The following is a 27,978-nucleotide window of genomic DNA, read 5'->3' as shown; positions in this document are numbered from 1 at the left end:
CAGCATAATCTGAATCATAAAATTCACTTACTTTTCTCAAAAGCATTGTTTGTTTTTTATCTATCCAAAGATAATTTTGGCATACCAATCATCCAGAAAATACACAGATATACACAACAACCGAACAAAAAGAAGACAATGGGAAAAGAAAAACAGGGAGAGAAAAAGGAAATAAAACAAGAAAGTCTCCAATGCCTAGCTCAGCAACCATACTTAACAAGACATATTACAGTAAATTTGACGACACACTATATGATAAGGATGAGAACAAATATGATGATCACCACGATAAAGACCACGAGCAACCAACAACTCTGTATCACATAAGAAATATGGATCAGACAGCTCATGAAATTCAGAAGTAAAAATTTGGCAAAATGAATTATACATTAAACGAAAAAGATAATAGAAATGGAGAGGTACAAGAATAGTTTAGTTTACCCATGATGATCTGGACTTCACACTTTTTGCAGCCTTGACCACCTGAGTTTTAGCTTGAGCAGTAGCTGAATATGAACTCTCAATATTTGAATCAATATCATCTGTCACAAGCCAAGCCATAAGGCGACTGGTAGTAGCATCGATTCACAAGGTAAAATAATCCATATTAGTATCTCACCAATAATTACACCTTGTTCATGAACTAGAACCGCTAGATCCTTGAAAATATCATTTACTTGTCCAATTTGTTCTTCAATATCTTTAATTCCTTGTTCTCTTTCCTCTATGATTGCTTCATTAAAAGCAACTTCATTATCCAGCAGAAGTATCTCTTGTCTGTAAAGCACATTAAGTACATTAAATTTAGCAAAAGTTCAGATTTACGGTGCTAAGATGCATGGATGACCTAGATACTCAAAAAGGATAGCACAAAAGTCATTCACATGTAGCCATGGAACCTCAGAAGACAAGTAATCATTTCAAACTAAGCTAGACACTCCAAGGATATAGAATGTTGGTGCAAGAATGATTGATACCTGTAAAACTTTTGAACTTTCTGCTGTTACACCCACAAGTATATGGCAGATGAAAGTCATGGAGCTATCTGAGGATTTATATTCCCTCTTTGATGTTAACCGGATTACTAATTATATGTTTGTTTTAAGATCTTAGTTTCAGAAATTAGAACTAGAGATTTATTTAGAAAATGATAAGTTTTTGGATGCTCTATAACATTGAAAACATTTTGACATTTCCCAGTAAGTTTTGCTTTTCTGTAGTTATATAACTAGTTGACTTTAATTGTTCAGTTCTATTCTAAGTTTCACCTTTCAAAATTTAAATCGTTTTAGCAGACTGGCTTTAAATATTTAGCCATCTAGCAACATCTGGCAGCCATATATTGTGGAATTATTATATATATAAATTCCATAGACATATACACATATAATGTATGTTTACCTAGTCTCATCCCCATTCCCGCATCTTTTAGAATTATTGCATCTTAGATTTATATCTAAAGCTGCATCCATACCCGCATTTATCTTACTTAGTTTGCGGGGGATCTAGTGACAAAAATGCTGGCTTGGCATGTAGAGCAATAAGAGATGACAATGTTGATACAATAAATGGTTATCTATCCTCCTCATGAAGCTTCTTCAATAGAATGGAACACAATGTTCCTGTTAAGAAATATGATTTCTTATTGTTGTTATCTCTTCATTAGGTATTATCTTAGTTAAGAGTTAGGATTTAATTTAGGATTTAGTTTATTTCTTTCTTTTCTTTTTATTTTTTATTTTTTATTTTTTTATTTTTTATTTTTTATTTTATTACTGCCAAACTAGCCGTTGGCAGTTCCAACAGCCCTATTAAGAGCCATTGGAACTAGCTCAACGGCTAGTTCAGCTCCTCTCTTCTTATTCCCTCTTGTATATATTCTTGTAACAGTCTTTGTAAAGATATGCTGTGTTTTACAGCCTTCATATGTTATATTGAATCAGTTTTATCCTTTCTCACTTGGCCTCAGTGCCTCTTTATTGCTAAATACACTATTTTGTGACTGTTATAGTCACTTTTTACATGGTATCAGAGCCAGGGTGCTGATTCTTGAAGCCTATCAAAGGCTGTTGCTGTTATTTCTAGTTGCTGGTTCGTTGAAGAGATTCTTTTGTGCTAGTGGATATCATCTCTTTGGAGGCATTTGCCGTGGCTGCTCACCAACTGTTTGGTGAAATTTCTAAAAGAATTTCTTCTTGACTTGAAGATTATTGTTTCAAATATTGCTCTCATGGAGGATTCCAAAGTTTCAATCGGAGGAGGAAGTTATTATGCTCCATACAAGCTTGATGGAACCAATTATACGTTATGGGCAAAATGTTTGGAAATGCATATCAAAGGAAAATAGGGAAGCCAAGAATTCTAGGATTAAAGAATGGATTTATGGGAGTATTGAACCTAGGATTGCTCAAAATCTTATGTATTATGAAAAAGCTAGTGAAGTTTGGGAATATCTCAAGGGAATGTTTACCCAAAAGATATGGCCCGTAAGTATCTTTTGATTCAAAAGACCCAAAATATCAAACAAGGAGAGAAAAATGTTGGAGAATATTTTATGTACATCTCTAGTGTGTGGAATGAGTTGGATCAACTTAGTCCCACAATAGGGATGGATTGCAAGTGTCATGAGATTAGAAGAAATGAAGTTGATGAATTTAGGTTTTTTCAATTTCTTCAAGGGCTACGACCCGAATTTGAACAAATAAGGTCAGCCCTTCTTTCCCTAGCCTCTCCTCCACTCATTCATGAACTACTTACAAAGCTAAGTGGAGAAGAAACTAGAATGAAACTATCCAAAGAAATGGATAAGGATAATGTTCTTATTTCAAAACAAGAAGAAGAAAGAGTCTTAGCCGCCTCTAGACCTAGAAACAACATCAAATCCTTTAGACCTCCTCACTTTATAAATCAAAATAGAGGAGAATATAAAGTTGTTTGTCACTATTGTCATGAACCGGGTCACATAAGACCTAGTTGTCCAAAGTTGAACAACAATGAAGGACAATCTCGAAATCATGGAAGAAATCTTTTTAAAGGAGGAACTTCATATCCTCAAGGAAGGCAACACAACCGGGGAATTTCATATCCTCAAGGTGGACAACACAACACTAGACAATTTGATCAAAGAAGGGCTGCAAATGTTGCAAATGAAGGATGTGATCTTTCATCAATCTCCACAACGTTGAATCAAATCATGACGGCCCTTCAACCCATGATCAAGGAGTCAAATTCCGGAGCACTAGCAACAACCGCATCCATCTCCAACACTCCCGGTATGTTTTCTTGGCTTTTAGATTCTGGTGCATCTTTTCATATGACACCAAATGTATCATCTTTGACCAACTTTGAACAAACAAGAAAAGAATCAAATGTAGTTACCGCCGATGGTACTTCTTTGAGTGTTAAAGGGATTGAGAATTTTGAAAAAGAATTTGGAAAACAAAAATTTTTTGTTCCAAAAGTTAGTTATGTTCCTAAACTTAATCTTAACTTACTTTCTGTGTTGCAAATCTCAGATCTTGGTTTTGACGTAGTCTTCTCATCAAATAAATGTTTGGTGCAGGATCACCAAACTGGGAGATTGATTGGGGAAGGTTTTAGAAAAGGGAGCCTCTACTACATGGACAATTTATGTATCCCCAAAGAAAAATTGTCATTATGTCGAAAATGTGAACATCAATGTTTGGCACCAAAGATTAGGTCATCCAAACATTAGAAAATTGTCTATGATGAGCCCTATCAAGGACATTTGTAAGGACTTTTGTATTGAGAACTTTAAATGTAATGATTGCATACATGAAAAATTGAAATCCTTATCTTTTGGACAAAGAAACTTCTTCTCTTCTTTGCCTTTTGAGCTTGTTCATTCCGATGTATGGGGACCATCTCCTATCATGTCAAAAGGAGGATTGTCATATGTAATCTTTGTTGATGATTTCACTAGGTATTGTTGGATATATTTTCTAAAATACAAATATGATGTTTTTGAGATTTTCAAAAATTTTCACAAGTTGGTACAAACATAGTTCAATGCCAAATTAAAAATTTTAAGGATTGATTCTGGGGGAGAATACATTTCAAATGAGTTAAAAAGGTATTTGGAAAACTATGGTATAGTTTATCAAAAATCATGTCCACGAACACCTCAACAAAATGGACCTTCTGAAAGAAAACATAGGCACATTATTGAAACAACAAGAACTCTTCTTATTGCCAAAAATGTGCCTAAAAACTTTTGGGCTGAAACAGCTCTTGCCTCTGTTTATCTTATAAACAGAATGCCTTCAAAAGTTTTAAACAATACAACCCCATTTGAAAAATTATTTAAGTATGAACCCGATTTTAATAGACTTTGTGTTTTTGGATGCAAATGCTTTGTTGTTAATGACAAGGCTGATAAACTAAGTTCAAAAATTGTTGAATGTGCTTTCATTGGTTATTCTGAGACACAAAAAGGCTACAAATGTTATGATCCAGTCAAAGACAAGATCATAGTTTCAAGAAATGTAAAGTTTTGTAAAGATGAAAATGGATTTAAAAATTGTGGAGGGTCACAACACAACAATGATTATTCCTTTTTATTTAAATCTCTCTCTCAATGTGATTATGAAATGCATGATGTTGATGGTAGTAACACTGATGATAATGATAGTAGAGTAGCCAAGGATATAATCACATATCATAGAAGAAACCAGCAACAAGATGTTGGTGAGGAAGAATATCATGAGACTAGTGATCTCCAACCAACTCCAACTCCAGTGAGGAAAACCTTAGAAGATCCACTAGAAATGTAAGACAACCCAATAGGTTTGTATCATATGAAACTTTTACCCCAACACATAGAACTAGAATTAATGTCATTCATTCTCACTTTGAACCTTCTACGTTTAATGAAGCCTCCAAATATATTGAGTGGAAGAATGCCATGTTAGAAGAATTGGATGCTTTGAGAAAAGCTCAAACTTGGGAAATACAAGATTTACCCATAGGAAAAAAGACTATTGGATACAAGTGGGTATACAAGGTGAAAACTAAAAGCGATGGATCTCTAGAGAGACATAAAGCAAGGCTTGTTGCCAACGGATATGCTCAAGAATATGGTATTGACTATAATTTGCCCCTGTAGGTAGAATGACTACTGTTAGGACACTTATTGCTTTAGCATCTATTAAAAACTGGAATATCTACCAAATGGATGTTAAAAATGCCTTTTTAAATGGAGATCTTATGGAAGTTCCACCAGGGCTGTCAGTTTCTCAAAAGAAAGTTCTTAAACTTAAAGAAGATTCTTTATGGCCTCAAACAAGCTCCTAAAGCTTGGTTTGACCGTTTTAACTTTGTTATTTCTGATTATAGGTTTCATTCTTGCTTAACTGACACTGCCTTGTTTGTTAAGTATACTACTGCAGGTATCATAATTCTTCTATTGTATGTTGATGATATGATTATTACAGGTAGTGATAAGGAAGGTATTAGAGAATAATAAGAACTTACTACAAGAAACTTTTGAAATGAAAGATTTAGGTTTTCTAACGTATTTCTTAGGTATTGAGGTTGCATATTCTACTAGAGGATATTTTTTGTCACAAACTAAGTTTGCTGCAGAGATCATTGATAAATCAGGCATAACAGATGATAAGGTCACAGAAACTCCTGAAGCAGTAGGAAGCAAGGTGAAGATTGATGATGGAGTTCAACTTGCCAATCCCATTCCTTACCGACAACTTGTGGGATCCTTGATGTACCTTAGCATCACTCGGCCTGACATTGCTCATGCAGTTCATACTGTAAGTCAGTTTCAACATGCTCCATCAACCGTTCATATGGAAGTTGTTCTTCGTATCATCAGATATATTAAGGGAACAATAAATAAGGGAGTATTTATGTCTTCCTCTTCCTCCTTGAACTTGATTGCTTATACTGATGCTGATTGGGGAGGAGATCCAAATGATAGACACTCAACCACTGGATTTTATGTTTTTCTAGGAGAATTACTCATCTCATGGAAATGCAAAAAGCAACAGAAAGTCTCACTATCCTCTACTGAAACTGAATATCGAGTCATGGCTTCTACAACTATGGAAATTGTCTGGCTTCGCCAAATGCTCCTTGATATGGGAACAAGGATAGAAGAACCCACTGATTTATGCTGCGACAACAAGAGTTCTATCTACATTGCCAAGAATCAAACATTCCATGAACGAACAAAGCATATAGAGATGGACTGTCACTATGTTCGTGAAGAATTTTTGGAGAAGACTATCAAACTTCCATATGTCTCCTTCGAGTTCCAGCTTGCTGATTTCTTCACAAAGCCTCAATGTTCCCCCATATTCAACTTTCTTTTAGATAAACTCTCGGTGATAGCACCGTAACTTTAAGGGGGGGTGTTAAGAAATATGATTTCTTATTGTTGTTATCTCTTACTTAGGTATTATCTTAGTTAAGAGTTAGTTTAGGATTAGTTAGGATTTAGTTTAGGATTTAGTTTATTTCTTTCCTTTCTCTTTATTTTTTATTTTTTATTTATTATTTTATTACTGCCAAACTAGCCGTTGGCAGTTCCAACAGCTCTATTAAGAGCAGTTGGAACTAGCTTAACGGCTAGTTCAGCTCCTCTCTTCTTATTCCCTCTTGTATATATTCTTGTAACAGTCTTTGTAAAGATATGTTGTGTTTTACAGCCTTCATATGTTATATTGAATCAGTTTTATCCTTCCTCACTTGGCCTTAGTGCCTCTTTATTGCTAGCTACATATTTTGTGACTGTTATAGTCACTTTTTACAGTTTCCTGGTATACAATGTGATGCATTATCATTCACACTGGATTACATCTCATATTTGAATCCGTTTAATCATATTTGAAGCTTAATGCTATTTTTGGGATTGATCTGTTTTAATTATTGGACCCAAGATCCAATTCGGATCTCAAGGTTAGACCTCTTAAAAAGGCCTATTTTATTTTGATTAAGGTTACTGTTGATGAGAAAACCCTAAGTTTCCGTTTGTTATAGAATTTTCTTTCATTTTTCTGCATTTTCCTCTTCTATTCTTGTTTTCTAGTGCTTTTCCCAGAGGGATTAAAGTGATAAACTCTAATCACTAAGTCAGATTAGTATCATAACCCAGGTTGCTGCCTCGATTTCTGTGATGTAGGGAATTAGAGGGACGATTCCATATTGGAAGAGGCCTCCAGCGAAGAGATCAAAAAAGATAAGAATCCAAACATCAATGAAGATCATGTGATGAAGTTGATTGGCATGATAACTTAAATGCAAGAAAGCTTAGAGAGGATGAACAAAAATTTTGTGATTTTTGTGAAAAGAATAGATGATATTGAAGAATGGAAAAACAGTCAGAGAAAAATCTGGTCGAAATCAGGTTAGAATGAGAAGATGTCTCAGCAGGCACAACCCTCCAGCTGATTATGCCACCAAACGGTGGTTGTGCCAGATTTTACTGCCGGCGACGCTGCTGGCCACCTTCCGACCATCAACAAACGTTTATGTACTCCATAGAATTCCCTACCAAACCCGTTCCCATTCTTGTGCCCACCACCGCCGCTGCCATTCATCTCCGACAACCACTTTCACTGTCGCTGTCAGGGACTCATTGACCTTCGCCAACCCACCCACTACCCGGTGCCGGCAGGTCCGCCCAATGCGACGAACCGCCACTTGGTTCATTTCAAGTGGAAGATTTGGGAGCGGAGCACAATTGGAACCCAGCTGCCGCCCAGGCCACCCGTGAGCCGAGGGTCACTGCCGGATTGTCGCGATGCCCTATGGCCTCCTACTAGGGACCGCCAACTTCTGTGACAAGCATTGGGCCTCACCTGATGCCCCCATGCCCTAACGCACAAGGGGCGTCGCACGGGGGTCCAACACTCTCCTGGGTCATGTTGGGGCCCAAAACCCAATTTGAGACCCAGATCCACCTAGGTTACATAAATCTACCGAGCCGAGATGGGTTTCTGGACCCAGTTCAGCTTGTTCAAGCCAATTCAAGGCTTTGTAGCCAACAGCCTCAGGCTTACCCCTGAACTCAATTTCGAGCACTTGCCTATGTCCAAATACATGATCCCTACACCACCCACGCCAAAGCCAGATCCTAACAATACTCCCATTTTGGGCTTGATTTTGAGTTGGGCCAAAATCAAGCCCTACATGCTATGGACCGTGAATCAAGCTCCCACCTTGGCCCCCATCTCCCATAGGGATTGATTCAAGTTCTCACATGTCTTTATTGATATATGATGAATAGCTTAGGGGACCTGAAGTTTGACCCAGCGGACTTTCATCATCATATATCATCATTACCCGCACCATCAGTTTCACCATGGCCACCCATTTCACCCACAACTGAACCCAATTATTATCTTGGACCCTACCAAGCCCCACACACTGAACCCAGACCAACCCAGAACTTGCACACTACCCCTAACCTACATACCACACCCCATCACCGTCTGGACCGGTCCCTCCCTTCCAGCAGGACTGACAAGGTGGGCCTAGGGACACCAATTGCAGTAGGAGCGGGCTCATAAATAATGCCCGCCAATTAGAGCAAATGGTCGGCATATTCAACAACACACAAATCGAGGTGACGACATATCAGAGTTTGCAGATTCTGGAGAAAATTCATTTCGGTATGAGCATCCACTCAGGCTAGTTGACCACAAGAGGCGACCTAGGGCAAGAGATGTCGTCTACCTATGGCCTCAAGTTAGACTTGCTCGAGTTTGTCGACAAGTTCGATGTTGGGGCCTTCTTTGATTGGTCATATGCCTTAGAGTTTGCTTTTGACTAGCACGACATCTCGATGCGTCGGTGGGTCCCATTTGTAAGATTTTGATATATTACCACCAGATGGAGACTCAAGGAGAAGAAGAGAGGAGAATGAGGCTGTTCGAGAAAGGAGAGAGGAGAAACATTAGGGCCTTAGGGTGAGCACCTTGTCATTACTTAAACTAATTACACTTAAGTATTACAAATAAAATACACAAAAGAACAATAAATATTACAAGTTTGCCACCACCCATTATGTGCTGTGTGTGGTGAAAATGGGTCGGGTCTGACTTGACACGAACCATATCTTAACAACCGCCCTCAAGTTGTGCATGAGGTTTGATCATGTACAACTTGTTTTTAAATTCCCCAAAATGATGCCCTGTAAGACCCTTGGTATAGATCAGCCACTTGTTGAAACGTGGGTATATAAGTAGGAACAATTTCGCTCTGTTCAACCTTCTGACGAATGAAGTGTTGATCAATCTCTATATGCTTAGTGCAATTATGTAAGATAGGATTGAAAGCAATTTTGATGGCACTTTAGTTATCACAAAATAGAGATGATTAAGCAATGGGGAGGGAGAGTTCCCCAAGAAGATGATGCAACCATGAAGCTTCAGCTGCACCAGCAGCCATGGCCCTATATTCTGCCTCAGTGTTCGATCTAAAAACTGCACGTTGTTTTCTACTACTCCAGCAAACAAGATTGGAGTGAAGATACAATAACCTAAAATTGGTCGTCTATCATCTGGGTCACCTGCCCATTCTGCATTAGTATAAGTGGAAATAGTATGTCCATTCAAAACAGTTGACTTCCTTGTGTAGACGAGTCCATCCCCAAGAGTAGCTTTAAATAATGCAAAATACGTTCAATAGCATCTATATGTGCATAAACTGAGAGACTTGATTCACTGCATATACCATGTTTGGACGTGTAAAGGTGAAATATTGCAACATGCCAACTATACTCCGATTAAAACTAGAGTTTGAGTATGAATCACTCCCACCAAAGGCATTCAATTTTGTGTTGAGAACATTGGGAGTATTTATGGGCTTGCAATTTGTAATACATGTTTTGTCCAATATATCAAGAGTATATTTGTGTTGCATGAGTCAACATATCACCCTTTCTATAATCTCGACACCCAAAAAAATACCATAATTCTTCGAGATCCTTCATCTTGAATTGTTGCTTCAATACTTCCTTAACATGAGATATATGACATGGAGAATTTCCAGTAAGAACTATATCATCTACATATATGAGTAGCCAAGTTGTAATTTCACCTGTATGATATATGAATAAGGAATAGTCAAGTGAACTTTTGAGAAAACCAACATACTCTACATGAAGAGAAAATCTATCAAACCATGAGCGAGATGCTTGTTTAAGCCCATATAATGATTTTTGTAACTTACACACCCATTGAGTTGGATCATTAGTAGAATAACCTAGAGGTTGTTCATGTATACTTCTTTTAGAAAACCAGGGAGAAAATTATTTTTAACTGATATAAAGTGCATCCATATAAGACTGCAACAGAAATGACAACCTGGATCATTTCCATCTTGATAACTAGATTGAAAGTCTCGTCATAATCTTCCTCGTATGTTGAGTGAAGCCTCTAGCCACAAGACGAGCCTTATATCTATCAATACTTCCATCAGGTTTGTATTTGAGTTTGTAAACCCATTTTGAATCTACTACATTCTTATCATCTAGACCATGAACAATCTCCAAGTTTCACATTCATTTAAAGCATCCATTTCTTCATTCATGGCCTCAATCCAATATTTGCTCTTACATGCGTGTTCATAGCATTTTGGCTCCACCATTTTGCTCAATTCTGTCATAAAAAGTTGAAAATCTAAAGAGAAGTTATCATACTTACCCATCTATCAATAGGGTGTCGCACATGTTCTGATATAGGTGGGCAAGTAATGACAGTTTCTGAACCGGTTGTAGTAACTGATCATCGAGTATATACTGTTAAAGATGTAAAAGAGTTTTTCTGAAATATTAGAAAGTTAGGGAGGAGGTCTTTAAATAGTTTCTTATAGTTGTTGGACTACTTTTGTAAAGTCGCCAGCCCTAATCTCTTTTAATCTGTCACACGGATACGGGTCCAGGTATCATATGGGTACGTGTACGGGTACGCGGACACGGCAATTTTCAAAATTTTAGGATACGCGGACATGGCGAATATTATATTCAAAAAAATTAAAAATGATAATAAAAAAACATTAAATTAATAATTCACTCTTACAGTGTAGGTTGAGACTGAGACATTGTTTTTCCTTTGCTTGTCATACTACATTAAACATAATAAAAAGATGGAAAAAACATATAATGAACATAAAATTTATGAAATAAAACAATACAACAAACTAACAAAGTATAAACATTTAGTCGCAGATTTATTTCTGAATAATGTAAAACAGTCCTCAATGATAGCAGCAACCTCCGGCACATTCTAGTGACTGTTGCAACGGCCACCTTACAAGAACGAAGGCAAAATCTCCAAATTGGCAAAATCCCTAATCCCAAAATCAAACAAAAAATGAAAATATCGCACATAGCATTGAAGAATAGGATCATTAACCGTCCAATCTTCAAACGAAAACATCCCCAAATCGGCAAGAAATACCCAATCTAAAAAATCCCCAAATGAAAGTTGAAACCCTAACTTCTAATATCGAAAAGAAAAAGAAAACACTTACCTGTCTATCGCCGGCTGCCGCTGGACGCCACCGGATGTCGCTGTCGATCGTCGGAGGTCGTCGCCGTCGCCCGCCATTGCCGAACTGTGTTGTCGCTGCAAGTCGTCGAGGGTAAAGGAAGGGCGACCGTCGATGGTAAAGCGTAAAAAGAAACGAGGGTTAAAAAGAAAATCGGGTTATGAAAGTGGTTTATCCTACCGTGTCCACGTGTCAGGATCTGCGTGTCGGCGTGTCGACGCTGGTACGTGACCCAGATTGCCGTATCCGTGTCACATAGCTTTTAATAGAGATTAGGGTTACGTTAATGAAGTATTCTTTTCGGCTCTCTCTCTCTCTCGTAACATGGTATCAGAGCAAGGTGTGGCGTCGACAGCAAGGTGAGTTTTCCAGCAACCATCTTCTCTGGCGACCACCTTTCCGGTGAACAGCCAAGTGAGTTCTTCATAGTTCTTTCGTCCTCCTTCTTGTCATCGCCCATCCTCTATTCCCTCTTGTCACCCAATAAGGAGACGGTGAGAGAATAGGGTTTGGGTGTGCTGTGTGGAGAAGGACCGGATCACACCTATGTGGAAGGCGTGATCAGATCCTCAAGTTGATCTCGTGGATGCTACTTCAACGATGATTGGAACTTCATGTTGATCATGTGGGGCAGAGTGTTGTGGGTGCAACGTGACTGAAGCTGTAGTTTGTGCCTTGTGGAGTCTATATGTTGTTTGTGAACGCAATTTTGATGAGCAGAATCTTCTATAGATCGTGGATGTAAAATCAGTAAAGTGAGGCTGCATGAGGGTGGACTACTGCTGATAGTACAAGATCTGTAAGTTGATATCGTTGATTCCTTCGTCGTGTGGACAGCTAGTTTTATGTGAAACAGCTGTAGTTATAAGTAGTCGCAGTCTTCAGTCGATTGGGGAAGAAATTCCAGTCATCGGCTGAAACAGTTTATTCAATATAGAAGCCTGATATATAAACTTTCAGATCTGATATTGAGTTTTAGTCATCGTCTGAAACAGATTATCCTATATTGTTGCCTAATCTATAGAGTTTCAAATCTGATATTGGAGTCATAAGTTTCTTTTCCAGATTCGTCTGTGTTGCAATTGATATTTCTCTAATAAGAGCATTGAAATCTGCCACGTCCTGCACCACAGCCTGTTAGATTGGTATCAGATTTACGTTTTCTGTTCAAACCTATAAGTGACAGTGATTTCCTAGCCTCTTAACTTGTGCGCCAATCTGGTCTTCTTTATTTACTATGGCTGAAAATAGTAAATCTGAAGGGTCTACTGAATACAAGATGGTTGGGAATTCCTTCTCTTATGGAACCATGATCAAGCTTAATGGTTCAAATTATGAAATATGGTCTAGGGTATTCATAATGTCGATGGCTGGTCATAAGAAGAAATATATTCTTGATGAGGATGAACCTACTGAGAAAAAAGGGATATATGTTGCGTGGGATGAAGATAATTATATTGTTATGTCTTGGATTATGAATAGTGTGGAGTCTCATATAGCCCCAACTATTGCATTTATACCAAGGCCAAGGATATGTGGTCCTTCTTGAGGAAGACATACTCGCCACTAACGTAGTTAAAATCCTACAACTGGAAGAGGAGTTATGCAACATACGGCAAGGGGATCAGGACCTATCTCAGTATTTTGCTACATTGACCGCTGCATATGAATGGTTAAAGACTCTTCGTCCACCTTGCCAGCATTGTTATGCATCACACTTTGAAACTGGTATGGTAGCGAAGTTCCTATCTGGCCTATCTTCAGAATACTCTGTGGCAAAGTCTCAAATTCTCATAGGCAGTGATCTTCTAGATCTAGAAGACACGTATAATAGGCTGAGTCGTCTTGCAGCCACTCTTTCTCAAAATACGCATGACATACCAATCTCTGCACTTGTGATATCAGGAGGACGGGGCCCTAGTTCTTTTGGTGGCACTAGGGGACGTGGTACAGGCCGTGGTGCAGGACGTGGCAGATTTCAATGCTCTTATTGTGGCAAAATTGGTCATCTAAAGGATCGTTGTTGGGACAAGCATCCTCACCTCCGTTCGAATGTCTCCTTTGGACGTGGTCGAGCTAGAATCGCCACCGGCAAAGGTCCTTCTTCATCCCAAGCAGCCCATTCAAAGGCAAAAATATCTATGGATGAGTCTTCTACTGATCCTTCTATATCCATGTCATATTCCCTTAACTTAAGTAAGGATGAATATGAAAGTGTTCTTGCTCAAAAGTCTGCCTCTACATCTGCTTCTACATCTGCTGGTGCTACTGTTATAGACTCAACATTCTCTATTGGTACTTCTACTGATGATCCAGGTATGACATGGATGATAGATTTTGGTGCTTCTAGACATTGTTGTAATCAACCACAAAAATTTTCATCTTTTGTCAGATTTTCTACACCACAGCATGTCAGGCTGGCTAATGGCAAGTTGTCCCCTGTTTTGGGCAGTGGTGATATCTACCTCCCACATTTAGGCACTGTTACACGTATGCTATATGCTCCTTAGTTTCTTGTTAACTTGTTATCTATTAAACAGATAGCTATTGATTTAAAATGTAAAGTCATTTTTTACCCTGGTTCTTGTCCTTTTCAGCAATGTTATCATTGTCGTATCGTATCGTGTATCGGTCGGGCCGACCTATACACTGTATCGTAACGTATCATAAATGTATCGTAACGTATTGCAAAATTAATTTTTTAATTTGTAAAAAATATTAAAAATTATAAAAAAATAGAAAAAAAATCAGAAAAATTCTAAAAAAATCTGAAAAAAAAAACTAGTAAAAATAAAAAAAATCAAGAAAAATGTATTTAAAGGAACATTCATCATTCATGTATATGAAGTATGAACTATGAAGTATGCATACGAACAACACATTCCAAAATAAGAAATCAAACATCCAAAAATCAAAATAACATACTAAGCAGCCTAAGAGTATTCAATTACATCACAATTCATAAGTTCAGAAGTCAAAACTCAAAACATATTGACATAGTTTTCAAAACTCAAAAGTCAAAACAAAAAGCCTCGTCAATCGTCATCTGCATCATCATCTTCATTTTCTTCATTAAGTGCTTCTTCTATCCCCTCCGTTGCAAATGGAATGTCACCAACATTCCATTGCTCCCCCCAGCCTCTCCTTCAATAATCTCTGCTACTCCTTCAACGTTCAAAAAATCAAGATCGTCCTCATCAAGTATTGCAGATGGTTCTTCTTCAACCCAAGAATCTAATAAATCAAAATGGTTAATGAAGATAGGATCATATTGAGTGTGATGCTTTCTCGTAGATGTTGTTTCTAGTTGCCTAACAAGAGAAAAATTTAACAAATTGTTAGAAATTAAAATATATATTAGAATTTGCTATTTTGTATAACAAAATACAAATGTTTACCTTTGTCTCAACTTCATATTATAACGAACATAAACAAGGTCATTCAACCTTTTATGTTCCAGCCTATTCCTCTTCTTACTGTGGATGTGTTGAAATACACTCTAATTTCTTTCACATCCAGTTGCACTACATGTTTGGCTGAGGATTCTAATTGCAGCCTATTCCCCACACCCAAGTTTTTTGAAAATGGTCAGTACCCGTACCCGCACCGGCACCCGTACCCGTACCTATGTGACATAGCTTGTTAGCCCCCCTGCTAACTCACTAACCCTTTACAAGAAATCCCTAAGATGACGTGCACACACACACTAATCCTAAATTAGGGCTTTTTCCTCCCTGAGGTAAGACATTCTCAAAGCTGCGATGAACATTGATCTGGCCTACTTACCCTATTTATGGAGGTTATCAGGTCAATCCAATGGACCCGACTTGTGATCCCATAGCAGGTATCTAACACATTGATTCACTAGAATTGAACAGCCAGTAGAGACAACTAATATGCAGGGTGCTTCCTCACAGCCACAGGTCCCATAGCTGACACCACGAGTAGATAGGGCAATCAAGGCCAACAATATTGAACAGCCAGTAGAGACAACTAATATGCAGGGTGCTTCCTCACAGCCACAGGTCCCATAGCTGACACCACGAGTAGATAGGGCAATCAAGGCCAACAATTTTGTGGCAAGCTCGTCTCGATGGGAAGAGGCTACTTTCAATACATACTCCAGGCAAGTCCAGGGTGACTCATCCCATCACTGTTCATCTTCCACCTATCCGAGCACACATCTTCATCAGGAGCCAAAGTCCTCAACCTAGGGAGATTGACACAGTAAAGTTTAGAGAGGATTGGATCTTATATTCGGATCCATTTAGGCTTATTTCAACTTCAATGTTATTTTTGGGTTTGGATCTATTTTAATTATTGGTCCCAATATCCCATTCGGATCTCCACGTTAGGCCCCTTAAAAAGATTTATTTTCTTTTGTGTAGGGTTAATTGTTGATGAGAAAACCCTAATTTCCCTTTTGTTATTGAATTTCTCTTCGCTTTCTACATTGTCCCCTTCTATTCTTGTTTTTTGGTGTTTTTCCTATAGGGATTAGAGTGAGGAACTCTATAACCGCGACACAATGTCTTGTAAGACCTATGGCCTATGCTTACAATAGATGAAAGCATAAAAAACAAACTTTCGTGAGTTGCAAATCCATTAGACAAGGTGTCCCACTATTTTGACAGAATGCAATGCAATGGACAATCCACTATTCATGTGCAGCATTCCTTCAGTCCCCTAAAATAGAGCCCATTACTGGCTTATGGCACGGTGGCCTGTGTCTAAAATGGGAAACAATCAATAGAGGCAGGAGTATTTACAATGAAAAGCCAAACATTACTTTATGATGCTCCTCTTCCACTTTTTCCACTTTCTCTCATAATCAATATAATTTTCTCTTTCTCATCCCCTTCCACTTTGTTAGCTCTACCATCTACGGCTTTGGTAAAAATCAAGCTATGTCAAATGGAACTCACAGAAAAAGGTGTCCCTCCCATGTTGACACAAACGCAAGCTTGGATTAAATTATGAACACCGTCAACCCCGCAATACATGAGATCAATGCATTTTTACCCCACGTCACCGTACACCAAGGAGCAATGTTGTAAAACGCGTATCGTAAGCTGTATCGATCGGGCTTTAAGATACGTCGTATCGTAAAATATCATAACCGTATCGTAAATTTTTTTAAAAAATTATTAATAAATCAAAAAAATTAAAACAAAATCGAAAAATTCATAAAAAAAATCAGAAAAAAATAAAAATAATAAATTCTTCATATAAAACATGTTTGAGATAATGATAGACTTATTATTGCTATAAACTTACGCGTTCATCATTCATAGACATCAAAATTCATAACAATATCATTCAACAAAGCATAAGCCATAAAGTGATAAAACATTCAAGTGTTCAACAACCATAGATTCATAACTCTTAAGTTGTTCAATATATATAAAATGAAAGCACTATTGACTTGACTCTCATTCATGATTCGTCATTCATAATCTTCATCTTCATTTTCATCTTCTTCTTCATCTTCATCGTCAAGAATTGGAAGATCCTCACCAACATATTCAGCACCAGCAGTAGCAATAGCAGACTCTCCTTCATCAACAAAGCCTTCTGTTGCTTCAGCTTCAAGGTTGAAGCATTCAAGATCTTCATCATCAAATATTGTAGTTGGTTCTTCCTCAATCCATGGCTCTAGATCGTCAAAATTTTCCAAGCTGATAGGATCGAACTGAGATGTGTGCTTCCTTACTAATGATTTTTCTAATTCTCTACGTTAAATAAGAAAAAACTTGTTAATATATAATTTCATATAAATATATTGTACAAAAAAATGTAAACATTAAGCTATATGCCTATATTACCTTTGTTTCAACCTCATATTATATCGAATAAAGACAAGGTCATTCAACCTTTTATGTTCGAGTGTATTCCTTTTTTATCTATGGATATGTTGAAACACACTCCAGTTCCTTTCGTATCCACTAGCACTGCATGTCTGGCTGAGGACTTTGATTGCAAAACGTGCTAGGTTTGGCCAATCAACTCATACCTATTCCACCACAAATCTAAACAAAAATATAACAAATCAATGTGAAAGTTGTAAAAGAATCAAATGTAACAAATGCAAAGTAAATTAAAAATTTCTATGTATTTACTTGGACGCATGGTTGCCCTGGCTCGAATGGCGACAGGTTATCCCATGTTCCGAAAACAAGTATCATATAGATCCAACTCATTGTGCACAACATCTTGTTCTCTAGAATCTGCCACTAACACGTTAATACAATCCAACAAACCACCTAAGACTTCTTTGTCTTTCTTAAATATAGGAGAAAATCTAATTGCAGGATTTAGATAATAAGTTGTTGCATGAAGAGGTTGATGAAGCTGTCCAGTCCACCTTTTATCTATAATCTTCTATATGGACATATATAACTTTTTCTTTCCTTTCAAGTTGTCTTGCATTGTCTCTTTTGCTTTATCCATAGTCTCATATAAGTACCCTATGGAAGGTCTATCCTCGCTGTCAGCTAACCTGAAAACTTTAACTAATGGAACACAAACCTTCAATAGCTTCACACATGATTTCCAAAATTCGTTATTGAATACAATATCCACAACTAAAGAAGCATTTCTTTTATGAGCATGTGGATATGCAGCCCAATCTTCACTAGCGAACATCTGCCTCAAAGGAGTTCTTTGTTTCACCACACTCTGCACAGTCAATACATTTGTGGCAAATCTAGTTTGTGCAGGTCGTATTAATTCAACTCCTTTTGTGAACTTTCTCATCAAACTCAATACATATGCATGATTATAGATAAATTTTGTTACCTCTTGACATTGGTCAATGGCTGATTTCATATCATGCATCTCTTTAAGATCTTGAAGCATTAGATTAACACAATGAGTGGCACATGGACTCCAATAAAATGTTCTATACTTTTGAAATAACAAATCTCCTGTAGCTCTATAAATGTTTGCAGGTCCAACTTCTTGTACGACATTATCAAAAACATTGAACAAAATCTCAGCAGTCTTAGGAACATCAGACAAGTCAAGAGATTTCAAGAACATTGTACCTTTAGGGCAATAAACAAGAAAATTTACAAGTGTTTTTGACCTTGTATCAATCCATCCATCTGACATAATGGAGCAACTTGTTTCCTTCCAACATAATTTCAACTCATCGCAATGTTCAGACACTTCTTTGGCTGTATCCTGAAGAATTTTGCCCCTCAACTGATGATATGATGGCATTTTGAATCTGGGGCCTATAGAAGCAATTACATCTGCCATGGCTTGGAATTAAAAAGAATTAGCTGCATTAAATGGAATACATGCATCATAAAACCATTTCCCTACCATCTTTTGTGCATGATATAGCATATCTTTAGATGTCATAGCAGCACGAATCTGCAGCTGAACACCTGGGCTAATATATGAAGGGAAAAAACTCTTAATAGAACTAACACTAGACCTACCAGTAGGAACTCTACCACTAGTTGGTCGCATACCACGCCTGGCCCTAATATCTGTTGTGCCTCTTCTCTTCCTTCCCGTTATGCCAGATCGACCTCCTTCATACATGATCCCTTTTTCTCTACGATCTCTACCTCTTGAGGTCTCCAAATCTGCTCTTAGACTGCTATCATCTTCATCATCACATTCATAAGCTTCTTCCTCTTCTTCTTCATCTTCCAAATGCTCATTATAGCCTACATCTGCCTCTTCAATTTTTTTTTGTATCATCTTTTGAAGTAAAGCATGAAGCATATCTAAATATTGCTGACGCACAAATGAAGGGAAAGGTTTGTTTGGTCCTCCAACACAAGGAGACGCATCTTTGGAGGTCCCTGCCAAATGGTGTTTCGTTCTATTAATCCCTCCTGAAAATGTATTCCCACAAAAGCTACATTTGAGTTTTAAGCGGTTATTCTCCTTCACTCTTTCGCACCATTGCCATATAGGATCCATATCTTCAAAAAAAAAAAAAGAAATCTTATGGTAAACTCAATGAAAAACATTCAAAATCTTTCAATCTACGATTGTACGGTAAAAAATTATGAATATATGGTAAAAACATGAGATTTCATACCTTATGAAGAAGAAATGAAGAAAACTCTTTTTCTCTCAACGAAAATCAACCACCCACGCACAAATCGACCCCTTAATCTTCGATTTCACGGTGAAAAACAACTTTTTGATGGTGAAAATGGACGATCGCCCTCCTTGACGACAGTATCCGAGCGTGAGAAATGAAGAACAGAGCGTATTTTTCAAAAAGAAGTCAAATAAGTAGGTCTCGGGTGGGTTTCTGCGAAATCAGCCCGTATCGTACGATACGGGGTGTATCGCCCCATATCGTACGATACAGGAACAATACACCTCCTATTTACGATACGGGGAGTGTATCGTATCGTATTTTCAAAACGGTACGATACGTATCGTACGATATGGGCTCGTATCGTACGATACGTACAACACTGCCAAGAAGTGGATGGTAGCGGGAGGCCACCTGATAGTGAAGGGAGGCAACCGCCTCCCCTTTCTTCTCTTTTCACATGCGACAGCATCGAGTCCCAAATGTCGATGGCCCACAGTAGTTGAGGCACTATCAACTGAAAGGGTCGCATAAAAGCCATTTTCATTTTATATATATATCTATATATAGAATGAGTTTAGAGCCTAGGCAAGATTAGGTGCTATGTCACCACGGTACTTGGGGGAGACCTGTGTACCCGTACTGGTACGCTGGTATGCCAAAACGGGTATGCAGGCTTCTAGGAGGACTATAATGAGGAGGATGACAGACCTTTTTTTTCCCACGATCTATATGGTGCGATACATTTGAATCGGGTTCTGGGTCATAACCAAATCCAAACCATATATGTAAAACTTACCCGCTCGCGACGCTCGACAAGTGACGCTTCTCCCTCTGCGATCTTCTTTCTGCCTTTCGCTTCAACCTACAGGTTTCACTTCTCCCTCTGCGATCTTCTTTCGGCGTCCAGCAGGAGCTTGGGCAGCTAGCAGCGGCGACTGGCGGCGGCCTTCAACTTCGCCGGCAGAGTAATATGTTTTTTTATTTTTTTCATTTGGCTGTTTTGAGGGTTGCTGCAATATTTTTCCTTTTCCTATTTTGCATATGCCCTTGTCGCCAGCGGCTTGTTTTCCGTATCCCCTTTTTTGGTTGACGTTTCTTTCTTCTGCCACTTTTGCAAATTTGCTTTGGTTTTCCCCTTATATGCCATTTTTGCAAATCTACTTTGGTCTTTTGGTTGACATTTCTTTATTTTTTCATTTGGCTGCTTTTGGGGTTGCTGCAATTTTTTTTCGCTTTCCTATTTTGCATATAATCTTGTCGTCAGCAGCTTGCTTTTCGTATCCCCTTTTTTGGTTGACGTTTCTTTCTTCTACCGTTTTTGCAAATCTGCTTTGCTTTCCGTATCCCCTTATATGTTGTTAATAACTTAATAACTTATTTGCTTTTTCAAAATCAAAATCTTTCGATTGCATCATATGTAGTTTTCCCCTTTATAGCATATGATCTACTGCCACTACTGTTATTCTCCATCGTTTGTAGTTCTCCCCTTTTTAGCAGCTTATGCTTGTTGCTAATGTTATTATATGCCGCTTATTCTCGTTGCTAATGCTGTTATATGTTGTTAATAACTTCATTGTTATGCCTAGCCCATCTTAGTTCTGACTTCGGCTCTTCATCTTAAACTCTTGAAGTCTTAAATTTATATATGTTTTTCGAGTATATTTATGTTGCTTGCTCATTTAATTATCTTTGTTATGGTATGGCTGCCTCAAGTAAAGGGTAGGGAACTACTTCTACGCCTACAAGTTCAAGTTGTGCATTGACATCTGCAGCTACATGCAATTTATCACAGTCACAAGAGGACCAGCCATTATGGAGTTATGTGGAAAGGAAAGGAAAAGCTCTTGGAGGTGGTGGGAATGTAATCTTTAAATGTTCTTTTTGTGGAAAGGAGTTCAATGGGACATATACAAGAGTTAAAGCACATATACTGCAAATGAAAAATTATGGTATTCAAAAATGTAAGAAGATCAAAATTGATAGAGTGAATGAGTTGAAGAAGGAGCAACAACAATATGATATGAAGAAAAGTGGGAACTCATTTGGTTTTATTAACATCCTTCAGTATTCCCATCCAAATTCTATATCCAAGGCGTCCATTATTTCATTTACCTCCCAAAGTATTTGGATGCACTTGCTTTGCACATATTCTAGGCCCAAACAAAAATAAACTTGCTGCCCAAGCCATCAAATGTGTCTTTATTGGCTACTCGGCCAATCAAAAAGGATATAAATGCTTTGATTCCATGCCTAAAAAAGACATTATCAGTGCGGATGTTACCTTATTTGAGTCTCGTCCTTATTTTTCCCTGTCAAGTCCCTCTCCGTCTGAGATGCGTGTACCTGTACCTCTTCCCATTCCACCAGTGTCACTTGAGTCTTTTCCACCATCTCAACCTACGTCACATGAATGTTTCCTTGATCCTCCATTAGTTTACACTCGTTGTCTTGGTCCCTCTGTCAACCGTCCACCAGCATCGTCTCAAGAGGTAAGCTCCACTGATAAGGCTGACTCAGGTTTAAATGATGACCATTCTGCAGCATATTTTCCTATTGTCATTCGCAAGGGCAAGAGACAGTGCACACTACATCGTATTTCTCATGTTGTCTCTACTGACCGTCTAAGTACTAGTTTGGTGCAGTTTGATTAAGCTCTATCTAGTCATGTTATCCCGTCTTCTCAACGTCAAGCCCTGCTAGATCCACGTTGGCGACTAGCCATGCAGGAGGAAATGGATGCTCTTCTTTCTCGAGAAACTTGGGATTTGGTGGATCCTCCGATGCACTGTGATGTGATTAGATCAAGAGGGGTTTTCACCATCAAGTATCATTCTGATGGTTCAGTTGAAAGGTTCAAGGCACGTCTTGTCGCGAAAGGGTATACTCAAAATTATGGTGTTGACTTCTTTGAGACATTTTCACCCGTGGCTCGATTGGGCACTATTCGCTTGATTATATCTCTTGTTGTCTAACGAGAGTGGCCTCTCTTTCAGTTGGATATGAAAAATGTCTTTCTATATGGAGACCTTCCTGAAACCATCTATATGCAGCAACTACTAGGTTTCCAGTGGCAAGGGAGTGTTCCAAGGTATGCAAGTTAAAGAGGGCTATTTATGGACTTAAACAGAGTGCTCGTGCATGGTTCCAGAAGCTTACTGAGGTGTTATCTAAGTGTGGATTTTGCCGATCCCAGCTTGATCACTCATTATTGATCAAACGAGGCTCATCGGGTATGGTGATATTGATTGTCTACGTGGATGATATCGTTCTTACTGGGGAGAATGATCACGAGATGGCTCAAACAAATGAGTTTTTACAGCAACACTTTATTACAAAAGACCTTGGACAACTCTATTAGTTTCTTGGTATTGAGGTGGCTCGTAGTAATAAAGGAATTGTAGTGTCTCAAAGGAAGTATGTTCTTGATCTTCTGCAAGAAACAAGATTATTGGGGGCCAAACCTGCCACACTTCCCATGAATTCCCGCAGTCATATACATGATGATGACACAGAGCCGTTTGACTCTAGATCTTACAGATCTCTAATAGGGAAATCGTTATATTTGACTGACACTCGCCCCGACATTAGCTTTGTCCTGAATAAGTTAAGCCAGTTCATGGAGAAACCCCAGAACGTTCACTGGAAGGCTGCTCTAATGATTGTAAGGTACTTGAAATCAGTCCCGAGAAAGGGGTTATGGTTCAAAAGGGGAGAATGTGTTGACATCGAAGCATATAGTAATGTTGATTATGCAGGATCTGTAGATGACAGAAAGTCTACTACATGTTTTTGTGTCTTTGTAGGAGGTAATCTCATTTCCTGATGGAGCAACAAGCAGAATGTGGTTGCCCGATCTAGTGCTGAATCGGAATATAGGGCTATGGCCCAACCTGCGGTTGAAATGTCATGGGTTAGATCACTACTTTTAGAACTGGGTGTTTCAGTGAATCTCCCAATGAAGATGTATTGTGACAATAAGGCAGCTACATATATTGCTAACAATCCTATCTTCCATGAAAAGACTAAACACATTGAAGTGGATTGCCACTATGTTCGGAACCTAGTTCAAGAAGGAATTGTTAGCACTATTCATGTCTCCTCAAAAGATCAGACAGCTGATATCCTTACCAAAGCTCTTCCCATAAGCGATTTCATGAGATGTTATAACAAGTTGAGCATGATTGATATATATGCTCCAGCTTGAGGGAGAGTGTTAAAGAGTATGCCTGAAATATTAGAAAGTTAAAGAGGATGTCTTTAAATATTTCTTTATACGTGTTGGACCCCTTTTGTAAAGTGTGTATCACCTGCCCTAATCTCTTTTAAATATCTTTTTTGGCTCTCTCTCTCTCCTATAGCAACATCTCTCCCTCTCTCTCTTGTCCTCTCCTTTCCTCAACATCTCTCTCGTCTCCCTCAATCTGCAACAGTTTTTATTTTCAAGAATAGACAAAGTTGGCTTATGCAAGTGTTCCATCAGATAACACTGAAATCTTTAAGATAAAATATCAGAAATTCATATCATAGCAGTTAATATACATAGCAATTGGCAAAATGTAAAAACTTATGAACACCACAACAACTGCAGAATACAAAAAGATTCTCAAATTCTCAAGTACAGTTCCCCAGAAAATATTGAAACGGAAATTACAAAATAAAATACTGCTGGTTATACAGAAAACTGGCATAGTGGCTACTCTCACAAAGTATGATGATAGAGAATTGCGTACAAGGTAGCACAGAATAGTTTATGAGACATGATTCAGAGCCAATACAGCAGACCAGAGTATATAAAGCAAAAGATATAGTAGTCCATAGAAAATGGATGAACAAATTATGTCCTAAGCAGTTGGCAAGATAGAAATTTTCACCTTTTCTGCTCTCGCCATAGTTGCTTCTCAGCAGTCAGGTCAAGGCTTGTTGTGCTTAGCTCATCAAAACCAGAACTATGTAGGACACAGAAAAGAGTTTGTCAAATTGATACAATGAAACACTCAACAATTTCATTTTTCTTGACAAGTGCATATAAGAGAAAGCATGATTATAATGAAAGAAGAAACTAAAGCATTTTAGTTTTTCAGCAGAGAAGGACCGGAATAGAGATGGAAAGATCGTCTTGTTATCTCTTACCTTGATGGCAAAGCAGATGGAGGAAGGGAAGGTTTGTATGCTGTCTCCCGCTCAGCAGAAAGTTGCTGTATTTTCTGATAGTCCTTTAACACAGTCTGAAAGTCTCTTGCCAATTTAGCATGTTCAATTTTTTTGCTTGCCTGAAATTCAGTAGTAAAAATTGGAGGTTTAGAATTTTAGACAAACGATGTTTTTATGGTATGGGTGTGGGTTAGAAGCTTCTTCACTAAAATATTCACTCAATTAATTTCAAATATTATGTGAGAATCAAGATCACTAAACTAATATATTAAGATGATTAAGATCTTACATTTGGCAGACAATCTAAGGAAGACAATGTCTACGGAAAATATAACAGCCTCAGGAAGCGAGAAGGGCATCGGAAAGTGAAAATACAAAATAACTCATTGCAGAACAGATAAATTGCTATGACAACCCCAATAAATGAATATGGTTAAATCAAAATCTCTTTCCAGCCAGAAGAAAACTCAAAGAACACTAAAATGCAGTATAAGAACCGTCATAAGCATCAAGAGTGCAATCAAAAACTACATATGACAATCGTGTATACCGAAGGAAAAACCAAAGAATCAACAGTACCAGATGTTTTTTAGACATTCAGACAAAAAAAATTGAGAAGGCACAATTACTCATTTACAAAGGAAAAAATCAAAGTCAACTCAATAATCCATCTACACAGGGAAAACAAATAATAAACAAACCTAAACCAAGAGCTACGTACATTTGATTGGCATTTAGTGCTTCTGGTTATAGAAAATGGAAAAAGGTGTAATCATGAACAATTGCAAATTGACAAGAAAAACCGTATGTTCCTTCAACCGCAAGAAAGTGGATGTAAATGCATCTGTACATTCTTAAAATGTAGGAGGGGTGAATCCACCATATAATGCAGGTTGCTCCACTTCTTTCCATAAGTTGATACAATAAATGCTTCTCAAGTGAGTGGTTTTGGCTTGCTAAGCAGCTCTTTTGGACTGTCCCTATATGTCTTAAGTGCACTAGCGATGTTAGGGAAATTCCATAAAAACAAAACGACCATTCCGTCTCCAAATTTCTTCAAGAACTCCTTCCAAAAAGCAAACTAGAAACACAAGCACGAACAGAGTTAAACTTCTCCAAAGAGTAACGTAGAAACACACACATGAGCAAACTTGAATGCAAATCCTACCAGCTTGAGGAATTCATTATGCTATATGAGACGCCTACAAAGAAAGTAAATTGCTAGTAACCGGTGGGACTGCTTTCTCTCACACTCCTTAAGCGTCGCACTGAGCTTGCTCACGAACAATGTTTGTAATATAAAAGAACATCCACGAGTCTTATTTGATAGTTAACTGAATTTTTCTGCACAATTCGGAGAGTCTAAAACGGACACTCCCTTATCTGATGATCCTTTCATGAATACACCAGGAACCACAGAAAACAATGTGTGTAATTCAAGAAGAGATCAAACATTCTTGGAGCATCATTTTTTTGGACAAACTCTAGTTACCAAATAGTCGCCCGTAAACACAAAGAAGAATAAATTATCAATAAATCGAACGTTGTTGCGCAAAAAGTAAGGGCATAAAAAAATTCAAAGCTACATACAGAAGAAATAAGGCATGGTAGGATCAACCAGTAGCTCTTCGGCTAAAATAAGAATGGAAAACTCACACTCGCGTCCAGGCGATGATCGTCTTCTGTCAACGCCTTGAGTTTTGCGGACGTATCCTTCACCAACTGCCCGATCCTCTGGCGAGTGTTGTGCCTACAGAAACGCGGAGCGAAAAGAGGCGCCTGAGAGAGAGAGAGAGAGAGAGAGAGAGAGAGAGAGAGGTGATCCGGGTCACCGGGTGTCATACAGCTTCTGGCGGTGGTCTGGTGTGTCGCGGGAGGTGCCGATGGCATCCACAAGGTGCTTGAAGGAGGAAACAGCAGTATTTATCTGGAAGATTCCCGCTGCGACACCCTGGCTCGCACTCTGGGAGGCCTCGCCGGCGTTCCTCCGACGACCCGACGGCGGTTCCCTCTCGAGATCCTCGAAGCTCATCCTTCTGGCGGCTGTAGCAGCAGTTGCAGTGAGCAGAAGCAGAGTGGAGAGTCTCAGCCACAGCCATTTCTCCGGGAGCCCGTCCCTTTTGCTTTGTAGTCGTGGAAGCCGGGAAGGGAGTTCGCGGCGCCTCGACGAGACGACTACGGTGTGGGGGCGCACAGGCACACCCGTAATTATGAAAAGAAAAAAATCTTAATTTTTCGTTTTTTTAATCTCAAAAGAGTCCTTCATGTTCTGAAAACACCCAAACGTCCCTTGATAAAGTCAGTTGTTTTGGACCTCCTCGAATTTGAATTTTATACCATCCAACCGGAAGGGGTAGTAGTGCACTCTATTTCGTGAAAGGACTTATATTTAAATCCTGTGATGATCGTTATTATGTTTCGGTGAACTCCTTTTTAAATCATAATAAGATGTAAGCAAGTTTTTGTGAACCCTGAACCATGAAGGTGATGGACCTTTTTTAGGGGTGGTAGAACCAACAGCTCACCTTAAAAAAGTAAATTATTTCAATCCAAGTTTCAACAATCCTATCTTTTTTACTAGGAACTTTGGCTCTTACTGGAGAATCATGTGCAGTTTGCAGGCCTTGATCACCATTCTTCTCTCATTATGAGAAAAAGCTTAGGAACTTGAGTCAGGGTCTTCACCTCCCACTCCTTTTACAATTTGTCTTCTTACCATCTCTTTGTTTATAATGAAATCGTATTTTGGTTTCTCATTTATTAGAGATTATTAGAGACAAGTTACATTTCCCACCCAAAGTTGAGCAATTTCTAGGCTTCTGCACTAAATAACAAAGAAACACCTTTTTTTGTGAGTCCGACCTGAATTAATTAGGACAAAATTATTTGAATACCTTCAAACCAAGTAGTCTTCCGTGTGTCGTCCGCCTGCTTAGTTTAATTTCCGTACTTCTATAGTTCTATTGAATATTTTCTAATTTTATCTTTCAGTATTTTTGTTTCATCAACTCTTAAATGATGAGAAGTAAAGAAAGGGTGGGGACCAATCTCTTTCGCTCTCTTTTTTATTTCGTATATTAAAAAGATTACTTTTTGTTTGAGTGCTTCTTTAGGGGAACAACAGTATTGCTCCTTTCCATCAATTGGTTTTGTGTTAGTCCTTCTGAATTAAGAATAAAAATGTAGGCAGCCTTTATTATAATATCCAAAGCGGCTGTGACCTGTTC

General features: G+C 38.3%; 2 protein-coding genes across 2 annotated transcripts; both read right to left on the bottom strand.

Moving 5' to 3' along the window:
• Positions 1-10: 10 nt before the first annotated feature.
• On the bottom strand, positions 11-26,907 carry LOC116267837 (syntaxin-22-like). Its single transcript, XM_031649759.2, has 7 exons — positions 26,596-26,907; positions 26,408-26,501; positions 24,731-24,870; positions 24,472-24,546; positions 620-777; positions 442-542; positions 11-314 (listed from the first exon to the last, which is right to left on the bottom strand). Exons 1-7 carry the CDS (start codon positions 26,781-26,783, stop codon positions 249-251), a joined length of 822 nt encoding a protein of 273 aa, XP_031505619.1. The 5' UTR covers positions 26,784-26,907; the 3' UTR covers positions 11-248.
• On the bottom strand, positions 16,766-17,451 carry LOC126409256 (uncharacterized). The gene is made up of 2 exons (XM_050075324.1): positions 17,355-17,451; positions 16,766-17,261 (listed from the first exon to the last, which is right to left on the bottom strand). The coding sequence occupies exons 1-2, from the start codon at positions 17,369-17,371 to the stop codon at positions 16,976-16,978; spliced, it is 303 nt and encodes a 100-aa protein (XP_049931281.1). The 5' UTR covers positions 17,372-17,451; the 3' UTR covers positions 16,766-16,975.
• Positions 26,908-27,978: the final 1,071 nt, after the last annotated feature.

This window comes from Nymphaea colorata, unplaced genomic scaffold (assembly GCF_008831285.2).
Source record: "Nymphaea colorata isolate Beijing-Zhang1983 unplaced genomic scaffold, ASM883128v2 scaffold0001, whole genome shotgun sequence".
Taxonomy (NCBI): Eukaryota; Viridiplantae; Streptophyta; class Magnoliopsida; order Nymphaeales; family Nymphaeaceae; genus Nymphaea; species Nymphaea colorata.
This window is presented reverse-complemented; position numbering and strand designations above follow the sequence as displayed.

Bases quoted from the DNA above. Each gene is read 5' to 3' on its own strand.
- LOC116267837 (XM_031649759.2), bottom strand. From the start codon at position 26,783: ATGAGCTTCGAGGATCTCGAGAGGGAACCGCCGTCGGGTCGTCGGAGG. The intron at 24,871-26,407 runs GTGAGTTTTCCA...ACTGAATTTCAG, and splicing joins ATCATCGCCTGGACGCGAGT to GCAAGCAAAAAAATTGAACA. The intron at 778-24,471 runs GTGAAAATTTCT...TGTGCTTTACAG, and splicing joins CTATGGCGAGAGCAGAAAAG to ACAAGAGATACTTCTGCTGG.